The sequence below is a fragment of the Nestor notabilis genome, unplaced genomic scaffold (genome assembly GCF_000696875.1).
Source record: "Nestor notabilis isolate BGI_N333 unplaced genomic scaffold, ASM69687v1 scaffold18728, whole genome shotgun sequence".
NCBI lineage: Eukaryota > Metazoa > Chordata > Aves > Psittaciformes > Psittacidae > Nestor > Nestor notabilis.
In genome coordinates, this window is record NW_009939967.1 from 1 (window position 1) to 13,915 (window position 13,915).

General features: G+C 41.3%; 2 protein-coding genes across 2 annotated transcripts in view; one reads left to right on the plus strand and one right to left on the minus strand.

Annotated features, from left to right (window-relative positions):
• Positions 1-4: 4 nt before the first annotated feature.
• PRPF38A (pre-mRNA processing factor 38A) lies at positions 5-4,104 on the plus strand (the record flags this gene model as incomplete). The annotated part of the gene is made up of 9 exons (XM_010020127.1): positions 5-108; positions 965-1,086; positions 1,543-1,628; positions 1,796-1,906; positions 2,449-2,561; positions 3,066-3,092; positions 3,172-3,269; positions 3,594-3,642; positions 3,901-4,104. Coding segments are annotated over 9 exons (753 nt in total), but the record flags the coding sequence as incomplete, so codon positions are not given.
• A 1,125-nt stretch (positions 4,105-5,229) lies between these two features.
• The window catches only part of ZCCHC11 (zinc finger, CCHC domain containing 11), a 39,819-nt gene continuing 31,133 nt past the window's right edge, over positions 5,230-13,915 (minus strand). Inside the window, exons 26-31 of the mRNA XM_010020126.1 lie at positions 13,464-13,635; positions 12,458-12,555; positions 9,592-9,921; positions 9,396-9,543; positions 6,784-6,957; positions 5,230-5,785 (exon numbers count right to left, since the gene is read on the minus strand). Coding sequence (XP_010018428.1) covers positions 5,694-5,785; positions 6,784-6,957; positions 9,396-9,543; positions 9,592-9,921; positions 12,458-12,555; positions 13,464-13,635 — 1,014 coding nt within the window. The 3' untranslated portion in view covers positions 5,230-5,693. The remainder of the gene's footprint in view (positions 5,786-6,783; positions 6,958-9,395; positions 9,544-9,591; positions 9,922-12,457; positions 12,556-13,463; positions 13,636-13,915) is intronic.

Here is a 13,915-nt window from a genome sequence, read left to right on the forward strand (position 1 = left end):
TGGCGGGAACATTAAGCCCACGCCGTTCTTGTGCTTGACGCTGAAGATGCTGCAGATCCAGCCCGAAAAGGACATCATCGTGGAGTTCATCAAAAACGAGGACTTCAAGTAAGTTGGTGGCTTGGTTATTTTTTTTCCCCTCTCCTTTTGTTGTCGTACTGGATGGAACTGGTCAAAACAGGCAGGGAAACCTCGTGGTACGGTTTGGCTTTCAGAGGGCCCTGATAAACTCTTGCTAAAACGCCTGGCTTTCCTGTTGCTGTCAAGACTGCTCTACTTGTCACCTGGTAGTTGGAAAGCTTGCCTCTGTGCCGTGTGGGTAGGATACCTCCAGGTATCTAGGATGAGGTGCTTTAGTCAGCCTCCAGAACCTACAGGGGCTGAGAAGAGAGCTGGAGGGACTTCTAGAAGGGCAGGTAGTGATAGGACAAGGGGAATGGCTTTAACCTGCCAGAGAGGAGATTGAGATGAGCTCTGAGGCAGAAGCTCTTCCCTGTGAGGGTGCTGAGGCGCTGGCACAGGGTGCCCAGAGAAGCTGTGGCTGCCCCATCCCTGGCAGTGTTCAAGGCCAGGTTGGACACAGGGGCTTGGAGCAACCTGCTCTAGTGGAAGGTGTCCCTGCCCGTGGCAGGGGTTGGAACTGGGTGAGCTTTAAGGTCCCTTCGAACACAAACCCTTCTGTGATTATGGGAGCCATGTTAATCTACTTTTTCTTCAGTATTTCTTTTGTCTTTGTGAGTGGTAATGCACCTATACAAAAAGTATACATGTATACAGACACGTTATATGTATATACACAGACACATGTATACTTGAGTAGCTGAAGCAGAAAATCTAAATGCTTGTGTATCCTGTTTATTTCACTGTACTGATCTTCCTCAAAGTCTTACAGAGAAAAAAACCTCTTTTATGTAAACTTCTAACTTTACCAAAAGCCGAGCTCCAGAGAGCGGTTTAATTTCAGGTATGTCCGAATGCTTGGTGCACTGTACATGAGACTGACAGGGACAGCCATTGACTGCTACAAGTACCTGGAACCACTATACAACGACTACCGGAAAATAAAAAGTCAGAACAGAAACGGGGGTAAGTGCTCTTACTTGGTGGGTTCTTTGTACCTCGTAGGTGACCTGTGTGCTAGATAAAAGTAAAGATTCCTTTTAGTCATATAAGTTTAAAAATGGTGGCATAACCCTGGTTTTATTTATTCATCCTTTGGATAGTCTGCTGCTGGTCTTGCTGACTTACATGAGTAAGAACTGCCTTGCTTATTTTCTTTTCCCTAAGTGGTGGTGTTTTCTGTAGGGCACTGAAACACTCTTCCATAAATACCAAAGCAAATGCCATTGGAGTGCTGGTTTAAGCACTGCTAATCCCAGCTGTGCAGAAAATATCTTTTTGCAAGATATTTTCCTCATCTTTGAGAACTTTAAAACTGGTGTTTGTACAACCCACTTGACGTACATTGTCTGAAGTGTCTCATCTTTACTCTAGCCACTAGTGCTCATCTTGTCTTTTAAATGCTATTTTTTGCTCCCCCAGAATTTGAACTGATGCATGTGGATGAATTCATTGATGAACTGCTCCACGAGGAACGTGTATGTGACATCATTCTGCCTCGATTACAGGTTTGGAAGAGATAGTTATGGAATTCTTAACTGCATCAGATTCAATAGTTCAATCGGCTGCTGGCTTGTAGTGTCAAACTACAATACACATGCCTTCTGGCACACGAGCTGCCTCCTCAGGTGTTTGTTCTTACTCGGATTAAAGATAAAGTTGTAATTTCTCATAGAAACGGTATGTTCTGGAAGAAGCTGAGCAACTCGAGCCTCGTGTTAGTGCTCTGGAAGAAGACATGGATGATGTAGAGTCTAGCGAGGAGGAGGAGGAGGAAGATGAAAAGGTTGGTGAAATGTTTTGGGAAGGGATAGCTAAAGCTGGTGTTGGGTCACTGCAGAACACTTTATGGCCTGCCTGTGAGAAGTATTTGAGGGGAGGCCCCCTGCAACTCTTATCTCCCCCTTAGTATATTTTCATATATACTGCTTGTAAGAGCTTGTTACACCTTGGAATGGTTCTCAAATGCTCTGTCTGTTCAGCTATTCTGTCTCCTGAAATTCACAAATCTGCATCTGCTCTGTGTTAAATATATTTCGGATAGATTGTTTTACATGCGTTATAATGGAGAGAACTAAAGGTGATGATGAAGGTTATGGTGACCATCGTAGTCAATTCTACTGTACTAAGAATCAACAGTGAGAGGTGACTGGTTTAATTTCCACTTGGCAAGTTCAGGCACTACCACTCACTTCTGAATATGCAAAACCTGAGGACGGGGAAGCCTATTCACATGACTGGTGTCATTTATGTTAGTTGCTCAGAAATTTTTACTCATTAAAAACCGTGATGAAGCAAAACTTCCCCCCTCCCTGCCACTGTTTCCAGCTGGAACGAGCACCATCTCCTGACCACCGCAGAAGAGGCTACAGGGACCTGGATAAACCTCGCAGATCTCCCGCCGTGCGGTACAGGCGGAGCCGGAGCAGGTCTCCAAGAAGGTGACGTGGCTCTTCCTGAGCAATGTTTTTACCTGTCATACTGCAGATGGCTGGAGCAAAGCACTGAAGATGACAATGCAGCCAGGATCTTTTATACCTCCCAGTTCCTTTAGCTGCTTTCTGAAGGAAGGAGCTGCAGTGCACAGCCACAGTCACCCTGTCTGCAGGTTTCTCTAGTCCTTCTTCTAGTCCTCTTGCTGGCCAACTTTAGCTAAATTGGGCAATATAGTGAAGATACTAAGGAGAACCAAGATGCCTTGTTTTCCTGTAAGCCAGAGGCTGCAGGGATAATCTAGTTAACAGTTCTTAGATAGTAAGTCAGGAAAAACTCATCACTGTCCTCATTTGCTCACTGTATGGGCCAGCCCAGAAGCCTCCTGTGCAGCAGGCCAAACACACACTGACTGAGCACACAGAGGGGGACTGCAAGGGAAGCCCTGAAAATTAAACAGCTGGTTCTGCTAATGATTTTTAGTGACTTTTTCTTTTCTATCCCAATTACAGGCGAAGCCGCTCTCCAAAGAGAAGAAGGTACTGTTTTACTCTGTTACTTAATCTTGGCATGTGTGCAGTTTTAGTATGGCTGTCTCAAAAGCTTCCCTTCTCTCAGCCCATCGCCACGCCGGGAGAGGCATCGCAGCAAAAGCCCAAGGCGACATCGGAGCAGATCCAGGGAGAGGCGCCACAGATCAAGATCTAAATCTCCAGGTAATATTGTCACTTACAGATTGGCACATCTTTATCACCGGAACATCCAGTGCAAGAAGATCAAGAAAGTAGTATAGGTGCTTAATCCAGCTCACAAAACTGCTAGTTATATGAAAGCACAGCCAGAGAAACCCTTTAATACATGCAGAATTAACTTAAGTAAGTTCTTCAGGTATTTGCCAGGTTAACTTGAGTGCATAATGAAGAGTGGGGTTGCTCTGGCATTATCTAGGACACTTGGTCACTAGAAGCAGATGGCATGAGCAAAACAAGAAAGAATTCCAAGGTCTATGGAAGTAACCGCTCCCTTTTTTAATCTCCTAGGGCACCATCGTAGTCACAGACACAGAAGTCATTCCAAATCACCTGAAAGGTAAAGGCTTGGCCTGTTTCTTACGGGTATGTGTACTGCTGTAGGAGCTCTCACTTGTTATTTAATCTTGGCAACTGAAGGTCTTCTTACAGTGTTGGAGATCAAGTATTTCATACAGTTCCCTCCTCAGTATTGCAAGTCAAGTCACACTATCCATAGTTGACCATAGAAACCACCACTTACTACTGTCAATCACTTTAGTCTTTCAAAGCAGTGACTAGCACTGTGTCATGTGGCCTTTTTCTTTTTCTGCTTCAGATCTAAGAAAAGTCACAAGAAGAGTCGGCGAGGGAATGAATAGCAACCGAAATCCAGCACCCAGTTTAGGGACCTTGAACTGCACTCTAATACTGTCCTATCTGTGTTACGGGACAGCTGGATGGGTACTGGCTGCTTTAGCAGTCCATTTCTTTAGTACTTCTCCTCTTGTACAAGTCTTGTTTGGTTTTTTTTTTAAGTAAAGAATGGTAAGGACACTTTCTATGTAGCTACTAATCCTCATCATAGAATTTGAGGTCTGTTTTTAAATTGTTTTTCTCAAGGTCTGTTAAAAAAAAAAAAAAACCAAAAAAACCAAAATCATGAAGAGCAATAAAAAAATAAGGGTTTTGTCTTGAAAGGCTCCTTGCTGTTTCTTTCATTATACTTTGTTTAGATTTAGTTGAAACTGACTTCATTCTCAAATCGGGTGCCAAAGTGAGTATGTTCAAGTTACAGACACTGAAGAGCTACCAGCCTGAATGATCTCAAACCTCCAATACAGGAAAGAACCTAAGACTGCCCTAATCCAGTGTGCATACTAAAAGCAAGAGTTAACTTAAAACAACTCCCCAACATGCAAAAGAACCAGTAACAGCTGTGTAAGAATCATCTTGTTGGACAGTTTAGAAGCTTCAAGTAGTACAAACCACCACAACTCTTTCTTGGCAACAGTGACTTGGTGTACTTAAGGACAGTAAGCCACTACCTTAAGCATAGTTTATGTCCTACCTGTGACAGAATATGACACAATCAGGCTCAGCTCTACTTTCTCTCAATGAATTTAGCATTCGGCAAGTCTCTTCTCTTTCAAATTCAGAATCATTTAGCTTCTGTCCATTTAATTATGGTACATTTAATTATGTATTGCAGGGAATCAGTTGTGTACCATCCCTTTATTCATAGTCTTGCTTCAAGAGCAGGGATGACAAGTTTATCTCCTGAACACTGCATTTATAGCTTAATGAGTGTTGATAACACAGAGTAATATGCTGAGTGAATTTATGGATGATCCCCTTCCAAATTACTTTACAGCAGAGTCTGATTTTTCTAAAGTATTTTGTATTATATTGCAAGGTTTATAAACAGAAAAACTCTTCCCTCAAATCAAGTGTTTTACAAGACACCCTGGCTGTGAACAGCACATACAATGGCAGCAACATGAGGAAAATCAGACCTGCTGCTGGTATGACTTGGTAAAGCTGCTCATCCTTCGTATCTTCTTTGAGAGACCTGAATTAAAGCCATTTTTATTATCCTGGTTTCCTGATGCCGGGTAGATGCAAGCATGCATACAAAGAGGGAAGAGGAAAAAGTCTTCTGTCCTTTTTTTTTTTGCAGTTTTATTTTTCTTTTAAAAAGGTTTTTGGCACTACATCGTTCTGTAAAGAATAGAAGTGACAAATTCTTCAACACATGAAATCCCCTTCTAATTTTATTCTTTTTTTTTTTTTTTTAGAACAATATATATAAAGTCTGAAGCAACCAAAGTATGAATACAGCTAATAGAAAATAAAGAACTTAATTTTAAAAATTCTCTCTCTTTACAGTTTTATCAAGATAAACCAAAACACAATTCCCCTTAAAAATAGGGTAATAAAATAGATGAAATTTGTATCACTCGGCTTCGTGATACTAGTAAAAACTATAGTTCATATCTATGTACAAATGATACAGTTTAAAAACAGTCTTAAATAATCTTGTATCTAAACATGTTGCATTAAGGTTTTAAATCAGAACCTGAATTTTCTTCCTCCCCTCCTCCCCCCACCCTCCCCCAATCCCATTGAATTTCACTTTTTCTGTTGAATGTAATTCAGATTCAAGTGTGGGTGTCCTTGAGACAGAAGCGAGAACCGCTGGTTACTCTGCATCAGTGGACCAGCTAAAAGAAAATGGATTACAATTACTTCAGCAAGTTAAATATATTTAACAGTGCTTGGCTATATTCAATGTATTAATCTGATTTAGAAATAAATAGAAATAAAGCCATTGACTAGCCTGACACAAATGCTATCTGCACAACTAACCCATTTAATGGGACAATGCAGTCATTACTTTCATGCTAGCTCCAAAATTCCCTCAGCATCTTAATTCTGTTGCATTGCTCAAGTTATTTAACAACTTAAGGATTTTTACATCTGCTTTCACCTGGACACCTTGCTACAGCAAATGTATTTTGAAAAACAGATTTGGTGCCAGTATCTCTCATTTTATGCTAGGTGACCCAACAAGATGGTAATTTTAAGGACTCTCTAAAATTTGGCCATAGTTTCTCTTTTGATGGAGCCAAAGGTCTTCTTCCTACACCCTGCCAGACACTGAACACCTTTATCACTCTCTAGCGTCAGAAAGAGCTGAGATAAAGTCAGTCCTTCAGAGCACCACGAGCAACTGACCTGACCTAACTGCCATTAGTGCTGCTCTGACTGCAGCTTGGTTGGACTGGCTGACTCCAGAGGCCCCTTCCAAACTGGATTATTCTCTGGTCTTGCAACTTATCTAAGTCACTCCACAAGACAAGGAATTAGGACAAAAATCTCTTCATTTTAACAAGCTCATGGGCAAACCATCTTAACCTCTATGAAGGCAGAGGTGGCTCTAACAGTGAGACAGCAGCAGTGAAGGAGAAGAGGCAACAGACTGCAAATCAGCTCGGATTTTAGAACCTGCTATAATCCCATCCCTCCCACAATGATTTTCATCCATCCATCCATCCATCTATCCATCCATACAGGAAGCCGAAGCGTTGAATTGACTCTTGGATTCATTATGGTTCCAGGGAGCCTAGCAATTGAAACATGATTCCTTGGCTTTTAAAGCCTTTGAGACAGTAAAGAGACATGTTGCATGAGCTGTTGATTCATATACTAATTCTAGTACCTTGAGGGTAGAAAGGTTTGTTCGGTGGGTAGCTGGCATTTCCCTGCTGCATGTAGTTCTGAGGCATATTGTAAGGCCACGCTCCTCGGAGGAGAGGAAAATGGGTAGGGGTCCCATGGTCCCAAGGGACAGAAGGAGGGTTCATTTTACCAAACTGTCCTTGGAAACCCTGATCTAGTTTTCAATTGAAAGGGAAAAGCACATTGCAAGTTGAAATAATTAAACAGTAAGTCACAAATACAATTTACATCTTAAATAACCATTTGTAGGGGACTTATTGAGATTAGTCTGATGTGCTACTCTTGCTCTTCTTTAAATATACATCAGTAAAAATTACCACCTAAATTACTTCATTATTCACTAGAATAGAATTTATTGGGGAGAAAGACAGAGGATGAATCAGTATTAAAATCAAGACCTACAATTTCACTATTCCCATGTCATTCTCGTGATGAAAAACACAAGGGCTGAACAATGTAACTAATATCTGATCCCACAACAATATTCACTATCACTGACACAGCTGTGACATGAAAGCTATTATCCTACTGCAAGAAATCTTGGATGTACACTGGAATTCCACTAATTCTTGTATGCTTAAGAAACTTGGTATCTAGGTCATCAGAACAACTTAAAATGGAGTTTTTCAAGAGGAAAATTAAAGATTTTTAAGTAAGTACATAAATTGGAACTATTCTGTTTACAAATCCAGTATTACTGCAGCATTAAGGATGAGAAATCAAGCATCCAAGGAGCCAGCACAAGCAACAGTTGATGGCAAATGCTGTATTCATAGCTCCCAATTTTATAAGACAAAGCAACGCCTGCTAATTTAAACACTTGATCAATGTACATTTAAAAAATGAATAAAGAAATGTAAGTAACCATCCTTCTCAGTGTATCAGTTCCCCTTCATGCTCATCAGAAAAATACCTGCACACAGACTTCCACTAAATAAAAGCAACACATTTATACAATAAAACATGGATCCTGCCTCTGGAGTGTTCATGAGAAAAACACTGTTTGTCTGAAACTTGTAACAATCTGACTTCTGATCAAAAAGTTCCTCTTTCCAAGTCAAGGTTACGTGAGCCAAGACAGTATCCATGAACCTAAGTGTTCTCAAATACCCCAAGCAAGTAAGAAAGCAGCTTCAAGCAGAGCACACACCTCATCACTATGTGTGCCTACCCAGCGACCCCACCTTGATGGCATCTAAGCCAAACAAGAAACAAAACTGATTTAAATACAAAGAGGAAAAATACTGGGAGTGGGAACTAGGAAAAGGAGTGTGGTAAGATTGGAAATAGATGGAAGTTGAAAATGGGGGGAAAAATATACTGTGACTGACAGCACAAGAAAACTGGGAAATCTGTGCAGGCACAATGACAGTGCAGGCAAACGAACTGAGAGCAAAAGGAAAAAGACTGAAGACAGGGCCTGACCAACTACATGATGAGAAATGGGATGTGTTAAAGAAGAATGGAGCAGAAATTAGGATTTGGGGAGCCTGTCTGAAAGAAAGCAGCTCCCTGAGTAACAAGACTTGGATTGGAAGGAGCTGCTTGAGAAAGTCAGAGCAGGGGTGGACACGGAGGAGGGCGCAGACGAGCCTGGACAGAGGATTAAGATTAGAAATGAAGAGATAGGGACAAAGCCCACGGAAGGCACAGAAAACACTGGGAGCAGTATCCTCTGATATATATTCCCCACACAGCTCTGAATAGAACAAGAATCTCCAGCATCTCAACAAATGTCTGCGACTCACTGGTGAATTATACCTCACCCAACACTCTTGGCTCAGCTGAAAATCTATTGTTGCCGCCAAATTGCCTTATTAGTGCAGAGAAAGGAGGTTGAGCATTTCCATCTCGTGATGAGCAACTGCATCAATATGTTGTATGATGGATATAGTTTTTTTACACTCTCAGAATAAATCAAAAGACCATCATCATGATTGAAAGATAACAGTTAAAATTTAGGGGCTGCCATGGTTGCTGCTGCACAGAAAACTATATGGGCTTTAATCACAACATACTGCTTTTCTCAGCCTCAAGCATACAAATGTACTTGGCTTTGGTATAAAGCATCGTTGCCCACTTTGTCTCAAGGAAAATATGTATGAAGTGAGATTATGGCAGTTAAATGTGGCAGGATAAACTACAGGAAAAAAGAGTGGCTAAGACCATGTTACACTGCACTCAATGCAAGGAGGCAATATTCAACTTGCAGGAACATAATTCTGCCAGTCTCCAAGTTCGTAGCTGCAGTCTCAGCACACACCTAATAAACTACTTAACACAAACAGAAGCATATTCACAGAAACATGCTTTAGACTCAAACAATTATTAGACCATTGCTCAGTTGAATGCATGATTTCTCATGTCCTGCACAGCCATGAAGAGCAGACAGAACCAGTGCTTAGAAGTTACAATGATCAAAAGTGCCTGATTTTTTTTTCCTATGGAAATGTTAAGACAGTGAAGGTGACGACTTAGTTTCTTAAGCATCATATTTGTAATATCAAACACGTTGAAAGAGTTAGCTGTTTCTGTAACACTTAACACTTGTACACAAAGTGCGAGAGGTTTGATACAACAGAGAAGAGTTACCTGAATTCCCCACAGTGCCATTGTTCACCAGTGAGTTTGGAGTCACAGGATTGTGCCAGTGTCCCTCATGAGAAGTGCTGGGGATTCCCATGGGCCTGGCAGCAGGCTGTGCAAAGATGATACTGGGATCATTCAAGCTTACACTGCTCTGGTTATTTGTGGTGCTGCTGCTGCCAGATCTCATAGAAAATGGAACATTTGTAGAATGAGGAGGGTTACCCGGTGCAGAGTGAATAACGGGCCCATGAATAGGCCAAGAAGTGTTGGGAAGCTGAATTTGGTGGTGATGGTGCATCTGAAGTAGTCCCAGGTTATGCAAGGTGGAATACTGACCTGGGGGAGATTGGGGAAAGTTAAACAAAGGCAGCTGGACCTGATGGGGTGGCTGTGCACCCTGCTGTGGTTGCGGAACGTGCTTAGACTGGGATATTGGTTGTGGTTGAGTCTGGTTAATGGAGGCTGGCTGAGAGGAATTCTGTGTAAATTGTTGAGGTTGTGGAGAGTAAGATGACTGATGCGAATCAGACTGGAGGGGAAAAAAAAGTATGTATTTCTGATTAGTTCACTAGCTATTTAATGGTGTTTAATAAGCACTCACTGTATTAGGCTATGCATAAAAAAAAAGGCAAAGCACTCCCCAGCAACACCCCAAATACTGTGCCCAAGATCCTCCTGATTTAAGTAAGTACAGTTAGATGGACGCTGCTTTTTCACCATCAGATAATTTGGTCTGTTAATGTGGCACATCCCACCACCATAAACACCATTCTGAGCAAACATTAGCCCCAAGCTCCTCATTAGACTCCTCACACATCTGTTTCTGGCTTTTAATCACTGTCTTCCCCACCCTACTTATTTACAGCTCGGAATTTCACAGCTCATTACCTTACCTCTAAATAGAGTGGTTCTTATTACTACAGACACATTCCAAAGTAAGCTCCTAATAGTTCTTCAATTTTTATTTAATCTGTTAAACAAGAAACTGAAACTCCAAAACCCCAGTTTCAACCTCCACATCCTGATGTTAGGCCATGGCTAAAGGCAGAGGAATAGCAATTATCACAGCCTTTGAAGGGCTCTTACAAAGCTTTCCCCTTCACCAGCAACAGAAACAAATGACATAAGCATAAAAGCCTATTTCATCTCTCTGGTATTGCAACTAAGTAGAGAAGCACTTCCAAAACTGGGGTGGCTCAGAAAAGAGTTCCCCACTTTAATGGCCAAAATTTATTACCAGTGTCTGGATTAACCTAATCTGGTTTTAAGCACTGAGACAAGATAGTGACGTCATCAAGACAGATGTCTCCAGAGGGAAATTCAACTGACAACCCCCTAAACCAAAGATGATTACCTGAATTTCAGATCTCAACTCCCCCTGGAGTTGCTTGTCTCTCTCCATAAACCATAGACAGCTTAGCTCCAAGTAACTCAGCTGCTGGCAAACATCTGTAGTTAAAGGTCTCTGCAGCTTGTCACTATCCATGACTGCTTGCCTGTCTGTTTAAACTGGCAGTCACTTTTCTTTCATAACCAGAGGTCTGCAGGACTTCCCCATGCCAGCCTTTCAGAGTGTTCCTTACAGCAGCATGCTGTGTGTCTGTCTGGGCAAAAGATAAAGTCCAGGAGCTGGGATTGCTCCCTGCTGCTGTTCCAACTGTTCCTACATGAGTGCCTCCCATGCCTTCCTATCAAAACAGGATGAGAAGGTAAAAGCCTGGGATTTGAAAGACAGTAACTAGTTTAACAGTTTAAATGTTTTAAAAATAGAGCACCCTGCAGCCTTCCTGCAAACATTAAACCACTACAAGCACACCTTGGGCATGCCAGCAGCAGGAGAGGAGAAATGTTAAGCTCTAGCCTCTTGATCTGCTTCCACACTCCTGCTTTCCCTTTTCTCTCCCTCTTGCTCCACTAACACTCCCCTTCCCATTCTCCTCAAAATATTCCTGGACAGCATATATTCACCAAGAAACCCCAGCCAAATGATAACCATGCAACACACAAACACAGAGCCCATGACCTCCAGACGACACAAGAATGTGCACATGCAGTAGGTCTGGTGTGCATGATGTGCCTGTGTGCTCCCACATGTCCAGCTTCAGTTTCCCAAGCACAAATAGAACGCTCCTACAGAGATACTCCTATGTCATGCAATAGCATGGTGGCAGTTCAGCCCTTCACTTAGATTAGGGCTGTTATCAGTCCCTACTTAACAGCATATCATTGTAAAAATGAGTTCATAAAGTCTCTGTTACTGGAGGAAACATTCCAATAAATGCTTGCTTATCAGTTAGGAAATACTCCATACCTAAAGTAGTAAACTGAACAAAGAGCATTTGTGATCAGCAGCCCTGATTACTATGTTTGCTTATTTGCCAGCTTCATTAGCAGGCACGTGTTTCTCAGACGAACAGCTTAAAATAAGTCAATTTCTGTTGTATTCTGTACTCCAAAAACAATAAACATCAACAGTTGTATTTGCTCAAATACCCAGGTTAAACATATTTTAGAGACTTCAACAAATTCTAAGAGAAAACTACCAAAATTTGTGTTTCCAGTGTGCTCTGGCAGACTTCTGCCTGTGTGACATATGATTTGAAGTATGATTCATCTGTGTTTCCTGTCTGTTCATGACAGTGCCTTATTAGAGTTCTCTTAAACCACAGAGAATCATGACAGTCAGAAACTTAAGCACACCAACAATGAGCTCTGCTTTACCTCCTTTGGTAACTCCAGAATAATGAAACACAAGACTCCAAATGGCAACCTAGCTTAAATCTCAAAGATAGTCGAGTTGGCCTTTCAGAATCGCAAGGTCTCAGATGAAATTTGACAATTTGCTTCCGTACTGATAGATCACAAATCCTCTCCAAGAGACACTACATGATATATTTTATATACATTATAAATCAAAGTTTCATTAAGTGGCAGAGTGCAATGTTGTCATTATCAAGTCCAGGATCTGTTGTGAAAACCCTGTGCAAACCTGTTCCTAGCATGGCTCAGGATCGCTGGTTTGCTACAGCTTGCTTACTTCAGTACGATAGCTAATTGGAACTTACACATTCTGATGACTGTCTAGTGCGCAAGGGTCGTTCTGCTTGTTGCTGACCCACAGCCACTAGCTGTGAATTTACCATGCTTCGGACCAACTGGGTGCCTAATCAAGGAAAGAAAATGTCAATAAACCCCACAAGGTTATGGATGACAGAACAATGAACACAGAACTGGAGTGAGTGATCCCTTAACCCTCGTATGAGGCAGAATAATTAATCACTTTAACGTCTTCTCTCCTTTAAGTGGAAAGCTTTCCCTCTACTGGCAACAGTTGATATTAACAGGTATAGCAGCTAAACCCAAAATCCAGTTTGGAGTAACATAAATTCTAGCATGAACAAAGCTCACTTTGCTATCAGGCATGACTGCTACTTTATACAGGTTTCCACACTAGTACTGTAAGCAGTGGGATTTTAAACAGCAACAGCAGAAACTTTGGGCAAAGAAAGGAAAACTAAAAAAAAGTAAGTGCTATCGGAATACAGAAAAGCAGCAAGGTTCTCTCTGAAGTTCCTTTATGATTGCTTTCTCTACTTTTCATGGACCTCCTAAGGTTGAATCTGTTTCCAATTAGACGTGTCTCCAATTACTAACAGTAATTTGAAATCTAGCATCCTAATGCATCCGTATATTTTTTGTTAGTGTTACTGTAAGACTGCTGATTTTTGGTGAAAATGTATTTACTTACCTCTCACAGATGATAGAGGGTTAGCTAACATTTGAGAAACATTTGGAAGAGGAAATGAATTCAATTATTACTACTCCTAAATGCACCCATTGTGAGTGGAAGACAAATAATGCAATACCCTGTAGTACACTATACTTACTGCTGAGTATATTTTTACCACCCATGCAAAGACTGTACTTCAGGAGGCATTACTCCCCTTGAAAGAAAACAACACGTAGGCTAAAAACTGTCTTTACAATGACTGAAATAATTAGTTGCAGGGGTATTTTTTAAGATAATACCAAAGGACCTCAAATTATACTAGCACACACAAACTAACTTACCTGGCACACTATTATTTCTCTGACGGGTTTGTTTGAATTCAGGACAATCTCTTCTAACATGACCCACATCGCCACAGATGAAACACCTTTTCTCTCTTGTTTCTCTGTCCTCTTCTTTCACTTCCTTTTCATCATCTTTCTCACTCTCCTTTTTCTTCAACCTGAATAATAACTTTTATTAGCAGTATCACAAAATCACACACACACATGCGCAAGAAGAAAATCCATCGAGTTGTTATATTGGTATGTTCAAAGGAAATGGTCACATAACTAACAGCTGTACCAGAACACAAATAACTTAGGAATCCCAGAAAAACACTTCCAGAATCTGGCCTGGTTAAATACCTGTTTGTATGAACTTAATGGACTCAGAAACTCTCCAGAATGGTCCAGACTGCGTAAGCAGGCTTAACCTGGCAGTTAGTTTCAGAGTAGTTCTATGCAACAATCCC